At 47.8% G+C, this 15,203-nt stretch overlaps 1 protein-coding gene across 2 annotated transcripts in view; it reads left to right on the top strand.

Moving 5' to 3' along the window:
- The window catches only part of AARSD1 (alanyl-tRNA synthetase domain containing 1), a 194,414-nt gene extending 179,550 nt beyond the window's left edge, over window positions 1-14,864 (top strand). For both annotated transcript variants that reach the window (XM_063458923.1, XM_063458924.1), the window contains exon 13: window positions 14,634-14,864. In XM_063458923.1, coding sequence (XP_063314993.1) covers window positions 14,634-14,766 — 133 coding nt within the window. In that variant the 3' untranslated portion in view covers window positions 14,767-14,864. The remainder of the gene's footprint in view (window positions 1-14,633) is intronic.
- Window positions 14,865-15,203: the final 339 nt, after the last annotated feature.

Below are 15,203 nucleotides of genomic sequence, written 5' to 3'. Positions count from 1 at the left end.
TCCCTGCCACTCCCAGTTCCCTGAGGTCAACTCTGCGGCTATTCCCAAATTAGCCGCAGAGTTGCGCCACTGCGAGGAAGGCGGAACTCCTTAACTCCTCGGCACGAGTTCACAAGGCGGCAGTTTTGGATGTCTTTATTAGTAGCTTCCTCCAAACTATTAATGAACGCTTTACAGTGCTGGAAACTGCTCATCATAATTTCTCTGTCTCTGCAGACATTCCAGCTTAGGATATCGCCCCAGCTGGCACAGTCACGCAGGGTAGCTTGAGCACTTTTTCTACCCTTCCCTCCACTCCCCACATGATTACATCTGCACATTTGGTTCCCCCCTCCATCAGGAAAGACATCATCGATGGCAAGGATGTTAACTTGGGCATTTCGATCATTGCTCAGTTTGTTGATTGCTTCGCAGGACCTATTAGAGAACATGTCTTACAACTGCGGGGATTTGCCTGTGGTCCTTAAGGCCAGGGACCCTAGACTAAATAAAAAAAACTATAAATCCCCGAGTTCGTACTCGCCTTTTCTACTATTTCTACAACTATAGACTTTTACGAGTCAGTGTCTGCCAAGGCTGCAGCAGCTCTTTCCCACATACGGACTGTCCTTCTTGCCGGCTTGAAGCCCCCTAGCTCGTGCAGTTTGTACAACTTCCTCCCATTCTACCAGCTTGTGCCCCTGAGAAGCTGATCTGTCCACTTCCACAGCCCCAGCACGTACCACACTGTTCCTCCGTTGGTCAGTTGTAGGGTCAGAAGGATAAGTTGGGGAGACACATCATATTCTTGTGAAAGAAGCAGGTGTGCAATAACCCTAACGCAGGTACCTGAAATTACAGTGCCTGTAGGTTGTTGCATGTCTGCTCACAATGTTTTAGGGCACACGCTAGATCTATGTGCCCTTCCAAACTATTTCCCAAGAAATGACTGACTGAGGTAAATCTAGATAATCTCACTTATCACTTACGCTCACATCTCTCACCTGGTGGAATTCTTGGTTTCTGGATTTGCTGAGGGTTTTCACACAGGTCTTGTTGCACTCCCTTCCGGCACACTGGAAAGCCACAACCTGTTGTTAGCCTCCTCCGATCCCACAGCAGTGGACATCCTACTGAACAAGGAAGTCCATTTAGGCTTTATGATTGGCCCATTTTCTCATCCACCTTTTTCATCATGGTGCACAAACCATATTGGTGTTGTAGCAAACAAATCTTCCAATAAAATAAAAACCAGCTTATTATTGATCTTTCGGCTCCTCATTCTTCACACACCACGATCATAAATTCACTCATCCCAGCCTAAGAATTCTCTCTCCACTACGCCATGGTGGATAATGCCATACAGGACATTTTGCACGCAGGCAAGCACGATTGCCTAAGCATCTTTAACGCCTTCAAGCTAATACCAATTCTCACGTCCCTGTGGCATATTCACAGTGTTCAGTGGAGGGACAATTACTGCTTTTCCACCAGACTCACTTTCGGTTCTAGGAGCAGCCCGAAATTGTCCAATATTTTCACAGTTACACTCAGCTGGCTGCGCATAATGTCGTCCGATGTCCCATGGCGATTCATTACCTTGACCACTTTCTGCTGGTGGAAATAGGTACACACACACCTCAAAGCATCTTCAGCATTACAGCTCTGTTTTCCACTCTCTCTATTTCACCCGATAAGACTTAAGGCCCCAGAATCAGATTGATGTTTCTGGGTATCACCTTGGACACAGTATCATTGCAGGAAAGCCTCTTGGATGAGAAAATTTTTTGCATCAGGGAAGATTTGGACTGATATCAATAAATACCATGACCACTATGTACTTTCTCTACAAGCATCCAAAACTAACCAAATCAATCATCCATCCACGATCCCGCTTTATCCCACCAATAACAATTGGTGCCCGGTTAAAATAATAGACTATCCACACTAAGGCATGTCACGCCCAACTTACCACTACTCTCACTTCAAGGCTTCCCACTTACTACTGCTAAATGTATTTCCTGCATTAGAACCCTACTCCTGAGATTAGGTTTTGTAAGGAGACCAAGTTTAGACAGACCGCGTTCGGTAGTTTCCTCCCGAAAGGTCAGAGTCTAAGGTAGTGCGAGCTTGCTTCGATAGTTACAGGAACCGAAATCCATACGGAATAAAACAGCTGCATAAGATAATTCCCTTGTTACAGCATACGAATTCCAAATAACAGTCAGAGTCCAGGTTCAGGATACAAGTAGAACTAACTTTTATTCACACACATGGCTTTTTATGCAGGTCCCCATGCAAGGGGACATCCCACAGGGAGGAGTAACATTTATCCAATCCCGAACAGTAAAAATATAAAACACACCCAATACAAACAGGCAGTTCCCTCCCCTAGTCCTGGAGATAATCAGGTCTGATATAGTAACAACCTAATTATCTCCAGGCTGAAAATTCACTATTTTCCCCAATTTCTGGAACACCCCTTTATACCTGGGGTATCCCCACAGATGCTATATCCCCTGATAGCCCCGATCCGGGTGACCAACATATCCAAATTTCACCCGGATCGGTTCAGGGGTTCGCAAAAAGTATGGAAGTCCTTTGTGACCGGTCCACTGGGGGCGGACTGCCCAAAATAGTTCCAGAGGTTCGTGTGGTTTTGCCGGTCACTTCAGAAAAAGGGAAGAAATGCATAAAAGTACCGAATGAATTCCCCTGGCTCCTAGCAGCGATTGTTCCCCTCATTCGTGTGCGTATTTGTACCGATTAGCGCTCTCCTAGCTAATCGGTATCACTAGTTCCAGCGTTCGCATGATGGGGACCGGTGATTGGGAAGTCGAGTGTCCGATTTTAGTTCCAGACACTCGACGACCAAGTCCCGCTGCCTTTGTTTGGCGAAAACAAGATGGCCGCGGTTTTCTCTGCCACGTGGCGTTCGACAGTACGAACGCTGACCGCACACATAGAGGGTGAAAGTGATGCCGGCTTTGAAGTTAAGTGAGCCAGGGGTGGTCTCTGTTCGGCAGTCCCATCTGCCGAATGAAAAGTACACAAAAAGGCAAGAACTATGCAACAAAATATCTAATAATATAGTCATTTCTTCACACTGCTCCCCTATAAGTCCATAGGTCGGCATACCCGCCTAGACCCTGTCGGGTTGGCTTGGGGATGTCCGAGAAAAGTAGCGGTTTAGGAGTCCAGTTCGGTCTGGCGTGACAGGCCATCCGCATTACCATTTTGTTTTCCGGGCCGGTACTGCATAGTAAAATTATAAGGTTGAAGGGCTAGGCTCCACCGTAATAGCCTGGGATTGTCTCCAGCTACCCGGTTAAGCCATACCAGGGGGTTGTGGTCCGTCATAAGGGTAAATGCCCGCCCATACAAATAGGGCTGTAGCTTCTTGAGGGCCCACACGAGGGCCAAGCATTCTTTTTCTACGGTGGCATAGCTGACTTCTCGGGGTAACAGTTTACGGCTGAGGTATGCCACCGGGTGTTCCATGCCGTCTGTGCCCACTTGGCTTAGCACGGCGCCCAGTCCGAACATGGAGGCATCTGTGTGTACAAGAAATTGTTTAGTGTAGTCGGGTGCTGCCAACACAGGAGCCTCACTCAATGCCGCTTTAAGCTTCTGGAAAGCGTCCGTGCACTCTGGGGTCCAGGAAACCTGTTTGGGGAGGGCCTTTTTGGTAAGGTCGGTGAGGGGTTTGGCCAGGGCGCTGTACTCTGGGACAAACTTTCTATAATAACCGGCCGTCCCTAAGAAGGCTAGTACCTGGGTTTTGGTCCTAGGTTGGGGCCAGTTCGCTATGGCCTCTACCTTCGCTGGCTCTGGACGCTGTCTACCGGAGCCCACCCTGTGGCCGAGATACTGTACCTCGGCCAGACCTACGTGACATTTGTCGGGTTTTAACGTGAGCCCTGCGAGGTGGATTCGTTGGAGTACCCTGGACACATGGCCCAGATGGTCTCCCCATGTGCGGCTGTAGACGGCAATATCGTCTAGGTACGCGCATGCGAAGTCCTGAAACCCCTCCAGGAGCCTATCGGCCATCCTCTGAAAGGTAGCCGGGGCATTCTTCATCCCAAAGGGCATAACCTTGAATTGGTATAGCCCGAAAGGGGTGACGAATGCCGACTTGGGGATGGCCGCAGGCTCCAAGGGGATCTGCCAATAACCTTTACACAGGTCCAGGGTAGTCAAGTAGTTCCCCCCCGCCATACGGTCTAAGAGCTCATCGATTCTGGGCATGGGGTAGGCGTCGGTTATGGTACGATCGTTAAGTCTCCGATAGTCTACACAGAAGCGCGTGGTACCGTCGCGCTTCGGTACTAGTACTACCGGGGAGGCCCAAGGACTTTGCGAGGGTTCTATTACCCCTAACTGTAACATATCCCTTAACTCGGTGAGCATATTCTCACGCACTGCTTCCGGGATCCGATATGGTTGTTGCCGCAGTGGCGTCTCTCCCTGGGTTTCCACGCGGTGTACCGCAGCGGAGGTATAGCCTGGGGTGGCTGAAAACATCTCTTGATATCTCTGCAGCAGTTGCGTGGCCTCACCTTTCTCCAGGGGGTTTAAGTTTTGACCCAAGGTTACTTGGTCAATAGTACAGGGAGTGGGGTCTAGTAAATCGGGGAGGGGTAGTCCCTCACTATCTTCTGTGGCGGGCGCACACACGGCGCCCACATCCTCTGTTCTCTCAAAGTATGGTTTGAGCATATTCACATGGAAGGCTTTGGTCAGCCTTTCATCTGAGCATTTGCTCACGATGTAGGTGGTCTCGCTAACCCGTTCTACGACCTTAAATGGTCCCTGCCATGCGGCTTGTAGCTTATCCTTTTTAACTGGCCTCAAAGCTAACACCTTCTGCCCTAATTCTAGTACTCTATCTTGGGCTCCCCTATCGTACCATTTCCTCTGGTCCTCCTGGTGTCAGGGTACCTGGAGTCTCTACCGTTGAGAGAGGTAGAGACTTAGAAGGTTATCCGTCCGGACGCCATGTCTCCTCGGTCTCCCGCGGTTCACTCGGCCTTGCTAACGCCGGCCGCGAGGGAGTCACTTCCTTTTATAACAGAAGGACCGGAGGTAGACGTCATGACGCTAACCCGAAACATCCTGCCACTCAAATCTCGGGAGACGAATCAGGACTCGCCGGAGGCGTGTCTCCTCTCCCTAGCCAGGATACTTAACGGGGGTTCTCTCATTCACTCATTGCCCTGTCGTGGTTCTAGTCCTTCTAGTCACACAGTGCTTTGTGATTCTCTTGTCTTTTGGTTCTGACCCGGCTTTGTTATTTACTCTCCTGCCTTTCTGTATTCCTTGACCCGGCTTGTCTCTCGCTTACCTGTCTTCTGTTATCCTCGACCTCGGCTTGTCTCTGACCATTCTATTGTAGTTCTACGTTAGTCCGGCCATTCTAAGGACCGGTATACGTATCAGCTACTCTTTGTACTCTGCGTGTTGGATCCCTGACCCGATCCTGACATTACGACAGGGCCATGGATCCTGCAGGTACAAATTGTCAGCTTGGTTCTCCTGATCCTAGGTTTGACGCCATGGATCATAGGATGGATCAGATGGCTCTGGCACTACAGGCGCTGCTGTCTCGCCCTATTAATCCACCTGAGGAGAGGCGTAACACTTCTGCTTCTTCTGTGGGTTCAGGGTTAGAGGTAGCTACTGTAGGTGCTTCTTCCCGAGTTACCCCACCTGTACGTTATGCTGGTTCCCCTGAGAGGTGTCGTGGCTTTTTGAACCAGATCAGTATTCACTTCGAGCTACAGCCCCGTTCATACCCTACTGATAGGGCAAAGGTGGGATTTATTATTACCTTACTCATTGAGAGAGCTCTGAGATGGGCGAATCCATTGTGGGAGAATGATAATCCATTAGTCTATAACTATAATTCCTTTGTAGCTGCTTTTAAAAGAACTTTTGACCCTCCTGGCAGGAAGGCCAATGCAGCCAGATTACTGTTGCGCCTTAGACAAGACAACCAAACCCTTGTGGATTATGCACTAGAGTTCAGGTCTTTGGCGGCAGAGGTAAAATGGAATGAACAGGCCTATATAGACGTATTCTTAAATGGATTATCTGATGTAATACTTGATGAGGTAGCTACTAGAGAACTTCCCGAGAATCTGGAGGACTTAATTTCCTTTGTCTCCCGTATTGACGAACGCCTAAGGGAGAGACAGAATACTCGAGATAGAACCGCTAAATCTTTCTCTAGACTAGTACCATCATTTCAAGTTGCTGAAACCAAAGATCCACAGGTTTCAGAACCTATGCAGTTAGGCCTTACTCGTCTCTCAGAGGAGGAGAGACAGTACAGGAGAAGAGAGGGACTGTGTATGTATTGTGGGTTCAGAGGTCATGTACGTTTGAGCTGTCCCAGCCGTCCGGGAAACGCTCGCACCTAAGTTTCTCTAGAGGACAGACCTTGGGTGTTTCGATTTTGTCCTCTACTCATAACTACAAAGAACATAGACTCCTTTTACCGGTCTCGTTAACTTGGGAGAAGGGAACTTTAGAAACTATGGCATTGATAGACTCCGGCGCTGCTGAGAGTTTTATCGACCAAAAGTTTCTCACTAAACACACTATCCCATCCCAGTTAAGGAAGACACCCTTGGCTGTTGAAGCCATTGATGGTAGACCTTTAGTTGAGCCTGTGATTTCCCGGGAGACCACACCTCTTTACTTAACTATTGGTATTCTACACAAGGAGGAAATGTCCCTACTACTCATTTCATCCCCTTCTGTTCCCATAGTCCTGGGATATTCCTGGCTTAAGAAACATAACCCCGTTATAGATTGGAGATCAGGGGAAATAGTTTCTTGGGGCCAGAATTGTCAAGAGAGTTGTTTAAAGAAAGTGTCACCTCTTTGTAGTGTCAACCCAATTAATAACGCTACTGACTCTACCAAAGTACAGATACCGTCCTTGTATCAAGATTTAAAGGCAGTATTTGACAAAAGAAAGGCTGATACCTTACCACCACATAGGCCTTTTGATTGCAAAATTAATTTACTTTCTGGTACCATGCCCCCCAGGGGTCATGTATATCCTTTGTCCACGAATGAGAACTTAGTTCTAGAGGAGTATATTCGTGAAAACCTAGACAAGGGGTTCATTAGAAGATCCTCCTCCCCTGCTGGGGCTGGATTTTTTTTTGTTAAAAAGAAGGATGGCTCTTTAAGACCTTGCATTGACTACCGAGGCCTTAACAAGATAACCATCAGAAATGTTTATCCGATTCCCTTGATCACCGAGCTTTTTGACCGATTAAAAAGTTCTAAAATTTTCACTAAGTTAGACCTTAGAGGTGCGTATAATTTAGTGAGAATCCACGACGGTGACGAGTGGAAAACTGCATTCAATACTCGATATGGGCACTATGAGTATACGGTAATGCCTTTTGGTCTCTGCAATGCTCCGGCAGTATTTCAGGACCTTATTAATGAGGTTCTTAGGGAGTTTCAAGATGACTGTGTAATTGTATACCTTGATGATATTCTTATACATTCCAGGGATATTGAGACTCACCACAGGCAAGTCAGGAGGGTTTTACACAAACTTCTTCAGCATGGCTTATACTGCAAACTAGAGAAATGCAGCTTTGACCAATCCCAAACTACATTTCTTGGTTATGTGATTTCTGGGGAAGGGTTTGAAATGGATCCGGAGAAGCTCCAATCCATACTAGACTGGCCTTTACCTCAGGGTCTCAAGGCTATCCAGAGATTCATTGGTTTCTCTAATTACTACAGACGTTTCATTAAGGGATACTCCTCTATCATTGCTCCCATCACTAACATGACCAAACAAGGGGCTGAGACTAAGAATTGGTCTACTGAAGCTCTTCGGGCTTTTGAGACACTCAAAGAGCTGTTTGCTTCCGCACCAATTTTAGTTCACCCTGATACTACTCTACCTTTCCTACTCGAAGTAGACGCTTCTGAGACAGGTATAGGTGCTGTTCTGTCCCAAAGGTTGGGTGTAGATAAACCACTACATCCTTGTGGATACTTTTCCAAAAAATTGTCCGGTACTGAAAGCAGATATGACATTGGTGACAGGGAACTACTAGCGGTTATAATGGCCTTGAAGGAGTGGAGACATTTATTGGAGGGTACCTTGCATCCTGTTACTATTTTGACGGATCATAAGAACTTATCCTATATTGGGGAGGCTAAACGACTATCATCTAGACAGGTTCGTTGGTCCATATTTCTCACTCACTTCAACTACGTACTCACATATAGGCCAGGTTCTAAGAATTCTAAAGCCGACGCCTTATCTCGCCAATATGAACCTGCTGCCGTATCTGAGCCGGTTTTGTCCTCTATAGTACCCAAGTGTAACATTATCGCTAACACTACTCTCAAAGTTCATTCCCCGCTACTTGATCAGATAAGGAACTTGCAGCATCTGGCACCTAGACTGACTCCGGTTTCCAGACTTTTCGTTCCCCCTGAACTTCAATTGGAGCTCTTACAGTGTCTTCACGAGAGTAAGGTGGCTGGTCATCCGGGTGTCCGCAAGACGTATTCTTTGATCTCCAAGGATTTCTGGTGGCCGTCGTTACGGAAGGATATTAAGGATTTTATCGGGGTTTGTGTGGTCTGTACTAAAACCAAACTACCGCATTCGCTTCCTTGTGGCCTTCTACAACCGCTGGAGATTCCTGACAAACCTTGGTCCTGTGTGGCTATGGACTTTATTGTGGATCTGCCGGTTTCTAAAAAACACACTGTTATCCTCACCGTAGTCGATAGGTTTACCAAGATGGCACATTTCGTACCTTTGCCTAAACTCCCGACTTCTCCTGAATTGGCAGAGGTCTTTGCTAAAGAGATTTTTCGTTTACATGGGATTCCTTCTGAGATCACTTCTGATAGAGGCTCCCAATTTGTTTCACGTTTTTGGAGGTCGTTCTGTTCTCAATTAGGCATCAAATTGAATTTTTCGTCCGCCTATCACCCTCAGTCTAACGGAGCTGCTGAACGAACTAACCAGAAGATTGAGCAATACTTACGTTGTTTTGTTTCCGAACACCAGGACGATTGGGTCGGTTTGATTCCTTGGGCAGAGTTTGCGCACAACAATCTTGTTTGTGACTCCACGCATTCAAGTCCCTTCTTCATGAACTATGGCTTTCATCCATCTATTCTTCCCCCGGTTTCTCCTTCCCAAGGAGTACCGTCGGTTGATGTCCATGTGGCCAACTTGAGGAAGTTGTGGGATCAGACTCGACAGATTCTTCTACACAATTCTGTACTGGTAAAGAAACATGCTGACAAACGTAGAAGGGCGGCTCCGAATTTTGTTCCAGGCGATAGAGTGTGGTTGAGCACTAGGAATATTCGTCTTAAAGTTCCTTCCATGAAGTTCGCTCCTCGTTATATTGGTCCTTACAGGATCTTGACTCGAATTAACCCAGTGGCATATCGTCTAGCTCTTCCAGCTACTTTACGCATCCCGAACTCCTTTCACGTGTCATTGTTGAAACCTCTAATCTGTAACAGATTCTCCTCCACAATCGCCCCTCCGCGCCCTGTTCAGGTGGAGGGTCAGGAGGAGTATGAGGTTAACTCCATTATTGATTCTCGTGTCTCCCGGGGACGAGTACAATATTTAGTTGACTGGAGGGGATATGGTCCTGAGGAGAGGAGTTGGGTACCACAAGAGGATGTTCATGCCCCTCGTCTTCGCAGGGCATTTCACTCCCGCTTTCCATCTCGCCCCGGCTCCTTCCGCCCGGTGGGCGTATCTGAGGGGGGGGGTACTGTCAGGGTACCTGGAGTCTCTACCGTTGAGAGAGGTAGAGACTTAGAAGGTTATCCGTCCGGACGCCATGTCTCCTCGGTCTCCCGCGGTTCACTCGGCCTTGCTAACGCCGGCCGCGAGGGAGTCACTTCCTTTTATAACAGAAGGACCGGAGGTAGACGTCATGACGCTAACCCGAAACATCCTGCCACTCAAATCTCGGGAGACGAATCAGGACTCGCCGGAGGCGTGTCTCCTCTCCCTAGCCAGGATACTTAACGGGGGTTCTCTCATTCACTCATTGCCCTGTCGTGGTTCTAGTCCTTCTAGTCACACAGTGCTTTGTGATTCTCTTGTCTTTTGGTTCTGACCCGGCTTTGTTATTTACTCTCCTGCCTTTCTGTATTCCTTGACCCGGCTTGTCTCTCGCTTACCTGTCTTCTGTTATCCTCGACCTCGGCTTGTCTCTGACCATTCTATTGTAGTTCTACGTTAGTCCGGCCATTCTAAGGACCGGTATACGTATCAGCTACTCTTTGTACTCTGCGTGTTGGATCCCTGACCCGATCCTGACACCTGGGCCGTCTGCAGGTTCTCCCGAACCGATGCGGTGAGCGCCCGCAGACGGTCCCGGAACTCCAGAACATACTGGACGATAGGGACTCCCCCCTCGTCTGTATTGCCCTCCCAGTGCTCCCGTACGAGCTCCAGTGGGCCCCGAACTTTTCTCCCATACAGGAGTTCGAAGGGGGAAAACCCAGTGGAGGCCTGGGGCACCTCACGGTAGGCAAACAGAAGGTGGGGGAGGAATTTTTCCCAGTTCTTGTGAGACTCCGTAAAGGTTTTTAGCATCTGTTTTAGAGTGCCATTGAAACGTTCACAGAGCCCGTTAGTCTGGGGATGGTACGGGGCGCTGAACAGGGGTTTCACTCCACAGCTCTGCCACAATTGTTGTGTCAGGGTAGCCGTGAACTGAGTTCCCCGGTCGGATAGGATCTCTTGTGGGAAACCTACTCGGGTGAAAATCTGAATAAGGGCTTCGGCCACGGTCTCGGCCTCTATATTGGTGAGGGCGACTGCCTCCGGGTACCTAGTGGCGTAGTCGACCACGGTTAGTATGAACTTTTTGCCCGACTGGCTGGGTCGGCTGAGGGGTCCTATTAGATCTACCGCTACTCGGTGAAAGGGCTGTTCTATAATGGGCAATGGGTGAAGTTTGGCCTTCCGAAGGTCTCCCCTTTTTCCCACCCTTTGGCAGACGTCGCACGTCCTGCAGTAATACTTGAGGTCCTGGGTGACCCTGGGCCAGAAGAAGGTTTGGGTTAACCTGTCTCTTGTCTTTTTAACCCCCAAATGTCCTGCTAGGGGAATGTCATGACTGAGTTTTAGCAATTCAGCCCGGAATTTACGGGGTACAATTAACTGTCTTTTGATGACCTGGGTGGCCCCCTGTCCCACCCCCTCGGTCACTCTATACAGCAACCCCTTATACCACTCAAACTTTTCATGGGGGTTGTTCCCTGGGGTAACGGCCGCTGCCTTCCTATAACCCTCTAATGTGGGATCGGTACGCTGCTCTTGTTCAAACCCCTGGGGGGTATCCCAGAAAGGACAGGGAGGATCGGGTAAGGGGGGTATTTCGACTCTTACCTGGTTTTCCTCAGAGTGCAGCGGAGCTTCCAGTCTGGCTTGAGCTCGGGTGGTAACTGGGTATGCCTCGGCAGGGGGGTCTCGGGCCAAGTGGGAGGTCAAGCATCCTACATCATTTCCCAACAAAACCTCGGCGGGTAGTTCTTGCATAATCCCCACCTCCAGCTGTTTGGACCCGGAACCCCAATCAACAAGGATATTAGCAGTGGGCAGTTTGTGGATAGCGCCCCCAGCCACTCTCACAGCGACTGTGCGTCCGGTGCGAGCTTGCGCTCTGATCGTGTGAGGTTGCACCACAGTCAAAGTAGCCCCAGAGTCTCTCAGAGCCCGGGCCCCCACGCCATCTACGGTAATCCATTGGCGGTGGTGGTCCCGGTTGTCACCCCCAGCTTGAACTGGGTTGACCTCGTGTAATACACTCCACTGTTCTTCTTGGTTAGGAACACCGGTTGTGCCTTCCTGTTGCACACAATGAGCAGCTGCCCTGGGTTGTTGTGGGGGTTGCCTTTCCCAGCTTCCCCGGTTTAAGCGAGGGCACTGATTCTTATAATGCCCTGGTTGTTTGCAATAATGACACACTGCAGGGGGACGTGGTGTGTTTGCTGGGTTCGGTGAAGGGTTACTCATGGAGGGTCTAGGAGGGGTAGGGGTTGTTGGAGCCTGGTAGTTAGGCTTAAAAGGTGGTCTGCTCACCCCTTGCTCCTTCCTCCTATTATCCTGATACTCATCCGCTAACCTGGCGGCTTCCTCCACAGTTTTTGGTTTTCTATCTTTAACCCAGTCTTTTATGTCCTCTGCAGAGTGATTAAAAAATTGCTCCAGTAACATAAGTTGCAAAGCATCCTCCAGGGTGGTTGCTTGGCAGCCCTTCATCCAATTGCGGGCCGCCCGTTGTAGCCGAAACGCCCATTCCGTATGGGAATCTCTCCCAGTCTTTCTCAGATCTCTAAACTTTTTCCGGTATGCCTCCGGAGTTACAGCATATCTGGCCAACAAAATGTCTTTTATTTTTTCATAATTATGTATGTCCCCCTCAGGTACTGCTCGCAGCGCCTCGGCTGCTCTACCTGACAATTTACTGCTAATGACTGCAGCCCATTTCGTGGAGTCTAATCCCTCCAGTGCACATTGGCGTTCAAAGTCTTGCAAGTAACTGTCAATTTCCATCTCATTGTCATTAAAAGATTTAAAGGCTGCATAGTTTACCTTCTTTGGTATTTCCCCAGTACTTCCCGGGGAGTGTAGTAAATCCCCCTGTGACGGTCTGTCCCGGTCCTCTCGCTCTTTTTGCGATTGTCTAGCTTGTGCCATGACCTGCAGAACCGCCTCTGTAGCTGGGTTGGGTCCCAACAGACTGAGCATCCATCGGATGTCTTTTTGCATCACGTTCTCTTCCTCTTGATCCATTTCTGTGTTGCTGGTATTATCGCTCTGTATTAATTCTGCAATTAACGTGGCTTTTGTCTTGTTACTTGCCACTCTGCCTCGAGCTTCCAGTAAATCCTTTAGTGTGGTTCTTTTAAGTAGCTGGTACTGCTGAGCCATTCATTCCCTTGCTTGGTTTGCAATGTCCATTCGGGATTCGAATCCCTCCGCTTGCCACCAGTTGTAAGGAGACCAAGTTTAGACAGACCGCGTTCGGTAGTTTCCTCCCGAAAGGTCAGAGTCTAAGGTAGTGCGAGCTTGCTTCGATAGTTACAGGAACCGAAATCCATACGGAATAAAACAGCTGCATAAGATAATTCCCTTGTTACAGCATACGAATTCCAAATAACAGTCAGAGTCCAGGTTCAGGATACAAGTAGAACTAACTTTTATTCACACACATGGCTTTTTATGCAGGTCCCCATGCAAGGGGACATCCCACAGGGAGGAGTAACATTTATCCAATCCCGAACAGTAAAAATATAAAACACACCCAATACAAACAGGCAGTTCCCTCCCCTAGTCCTGGAGATAATCAGGTCTGATATAGTAACAACCTAATTATCTCCAGGCTGAAAATTCACTATTTTCCCCAATTTCTGGAACACCCCTTTATACCTGGGGTATCCCCACAGATGCTATATCCCCTGATAGCCCCGATCCGGGTGACCAACATATCCAAATTTCACCCGGATCGGTTCAGGGGTTCGCAAAAAGTATGGAAGTCCTTTGTGACCGGTCCACTGGGGGCGGACTGCCCAAAATAGTTCCAGAGGTTCGTGTGGTTTTGCCGGTCACTTCAGAAAAAGGGAAGAAATGCATAAAAGTACCGAATGAATTCCCCTGGCTCCTAGCAGCGATTGTTCCCCTCATTCGTGTGCGTATTTGTACCGATTAGCGCTCTCCTAGCTAATCGGTATCACTAGTTCCAGCGTTCGCATGATGGGGACCGGTGATTGGGAAGTCGAGTGTCCGATTTTAGTTCCAGACACTCGACGACCAAGTCCCGCTGCCTTTGTTTGGCGAAAACAAGATGGCCGCGGTTTTCTCTGCCACGTGGCGTTCGACAGTACGAACGCTGACCGCACACATAGAGGGTGAAAGTGATGCCGGCTTTGAAGTTAAGTGAGCCAGGGGTGGTCTCTGTTCGGCAGTCCCATCTGCCGAATGAAAAGTACACAAAAAGGCAAGAACTATGCAACAAAATATCTAATAATATAGTCATTTCTTCACAGGTTTCAACCCGGCATCATTCTCAGGCCATTCATTTAGAATAGGGGAAGCTTCCGCCGCTTCCAGCACTGACACCCCAGTGCATATTATCAAGAGATTGGGGAGATGAAAAAGGTTTGGCAATGTAAACTTTCTGAAAAAAAAGTGTGTTTTCCTTTGTTACCTTTTGCCCTCTTTTTATTTCAGGCCTACTGGTACATTGGTACCCCAACCAACTTTGCACTATCCCGAATTACGCATATTACTATTCTGTTTTTGACCACAACTTTTTAAGGCCAAAGCCCTGTATTTGTGGGAGGAGTTTGAATCTATCTTATCTATAAAAAAAACAATCACCCTCTTACCTGGGCTATTCCTGTTCAGGTTGTCCCATCCACTGCACCCCTTACACGTTATTTATTATAAACATTACCCTTGGTGGGCCCTCTTTTTATTCCTGGCTTACCCGTACGTTGGTTACAGCACACCCCAACCAACTTTGCACTATAACAAATTACACATATTGCTATTATGTTTTCGACCACAAATATTATATATATTACATATATTTTTCTTTGCTTACATTTTACAGGGTTTCTGAACTTCTTGATGGCAAAGGAGCTGGGAAAAAGGGCCGTTTCCAAGGCAAAGCCAATAAGATGAGCCAAAGGGGAAATGTTGAAATTCTGCTTAGGGAGTTCATCAATAAAAAAATAGAAGAATGATAGAGAATTTCTCTCAAGATCACAACAGAATTATGCACACAGGTGAAGTTATAGGATTTATCTATGCCTTGGCATGATGTTAGCTATTTTCCTTAATTTTCTTTACTTTCCACATGAGGTACCTTTACACCTTCACTAGTAATGGTTCTCATAAGGTTAATGTAAAGTGATGCAACTTAAAATCAGCAGCACAGATAGATGGGGTATTATAACAAAATAAAAATGTAACTGTAAAACTTCTGAGTTTTATTTTACCTTGATATAGACATGCAAAATGTGTGCAATATATTGGCAAATGAATGATTGTTGTCACACTTCAACTAAAATACATTTTGATATTGAGGCACTTAAAAAAAAATGCTGGTGAAGGACCTAGTCAGGGTGACTAAGTAGTCCAATAACTGTCCAAAACGTGTTTCGCCCTTAAATGGGCTTCC

This window comes from Pelobates fuscus, chromosome 6 (genome assembly GCF_036172605.1).
Source record: "Pelobates fuscus isolate aPelFus1 chromosome 6, aPelFus1.pri, whole genome shotgun sequence".
In the NCBI taxonomy this organism is placed as follows: Eukaryota; Metazoa; Chordata; class Amphibia; order Anura; family Pelobatidae; genus Pelobates; species Pelobates fuscus.
The sequence above is the reverse complement of the archived record's forward strand: the minus strand, read 5'-3'. Positions and strand labels throughout refer to the sequence as shown.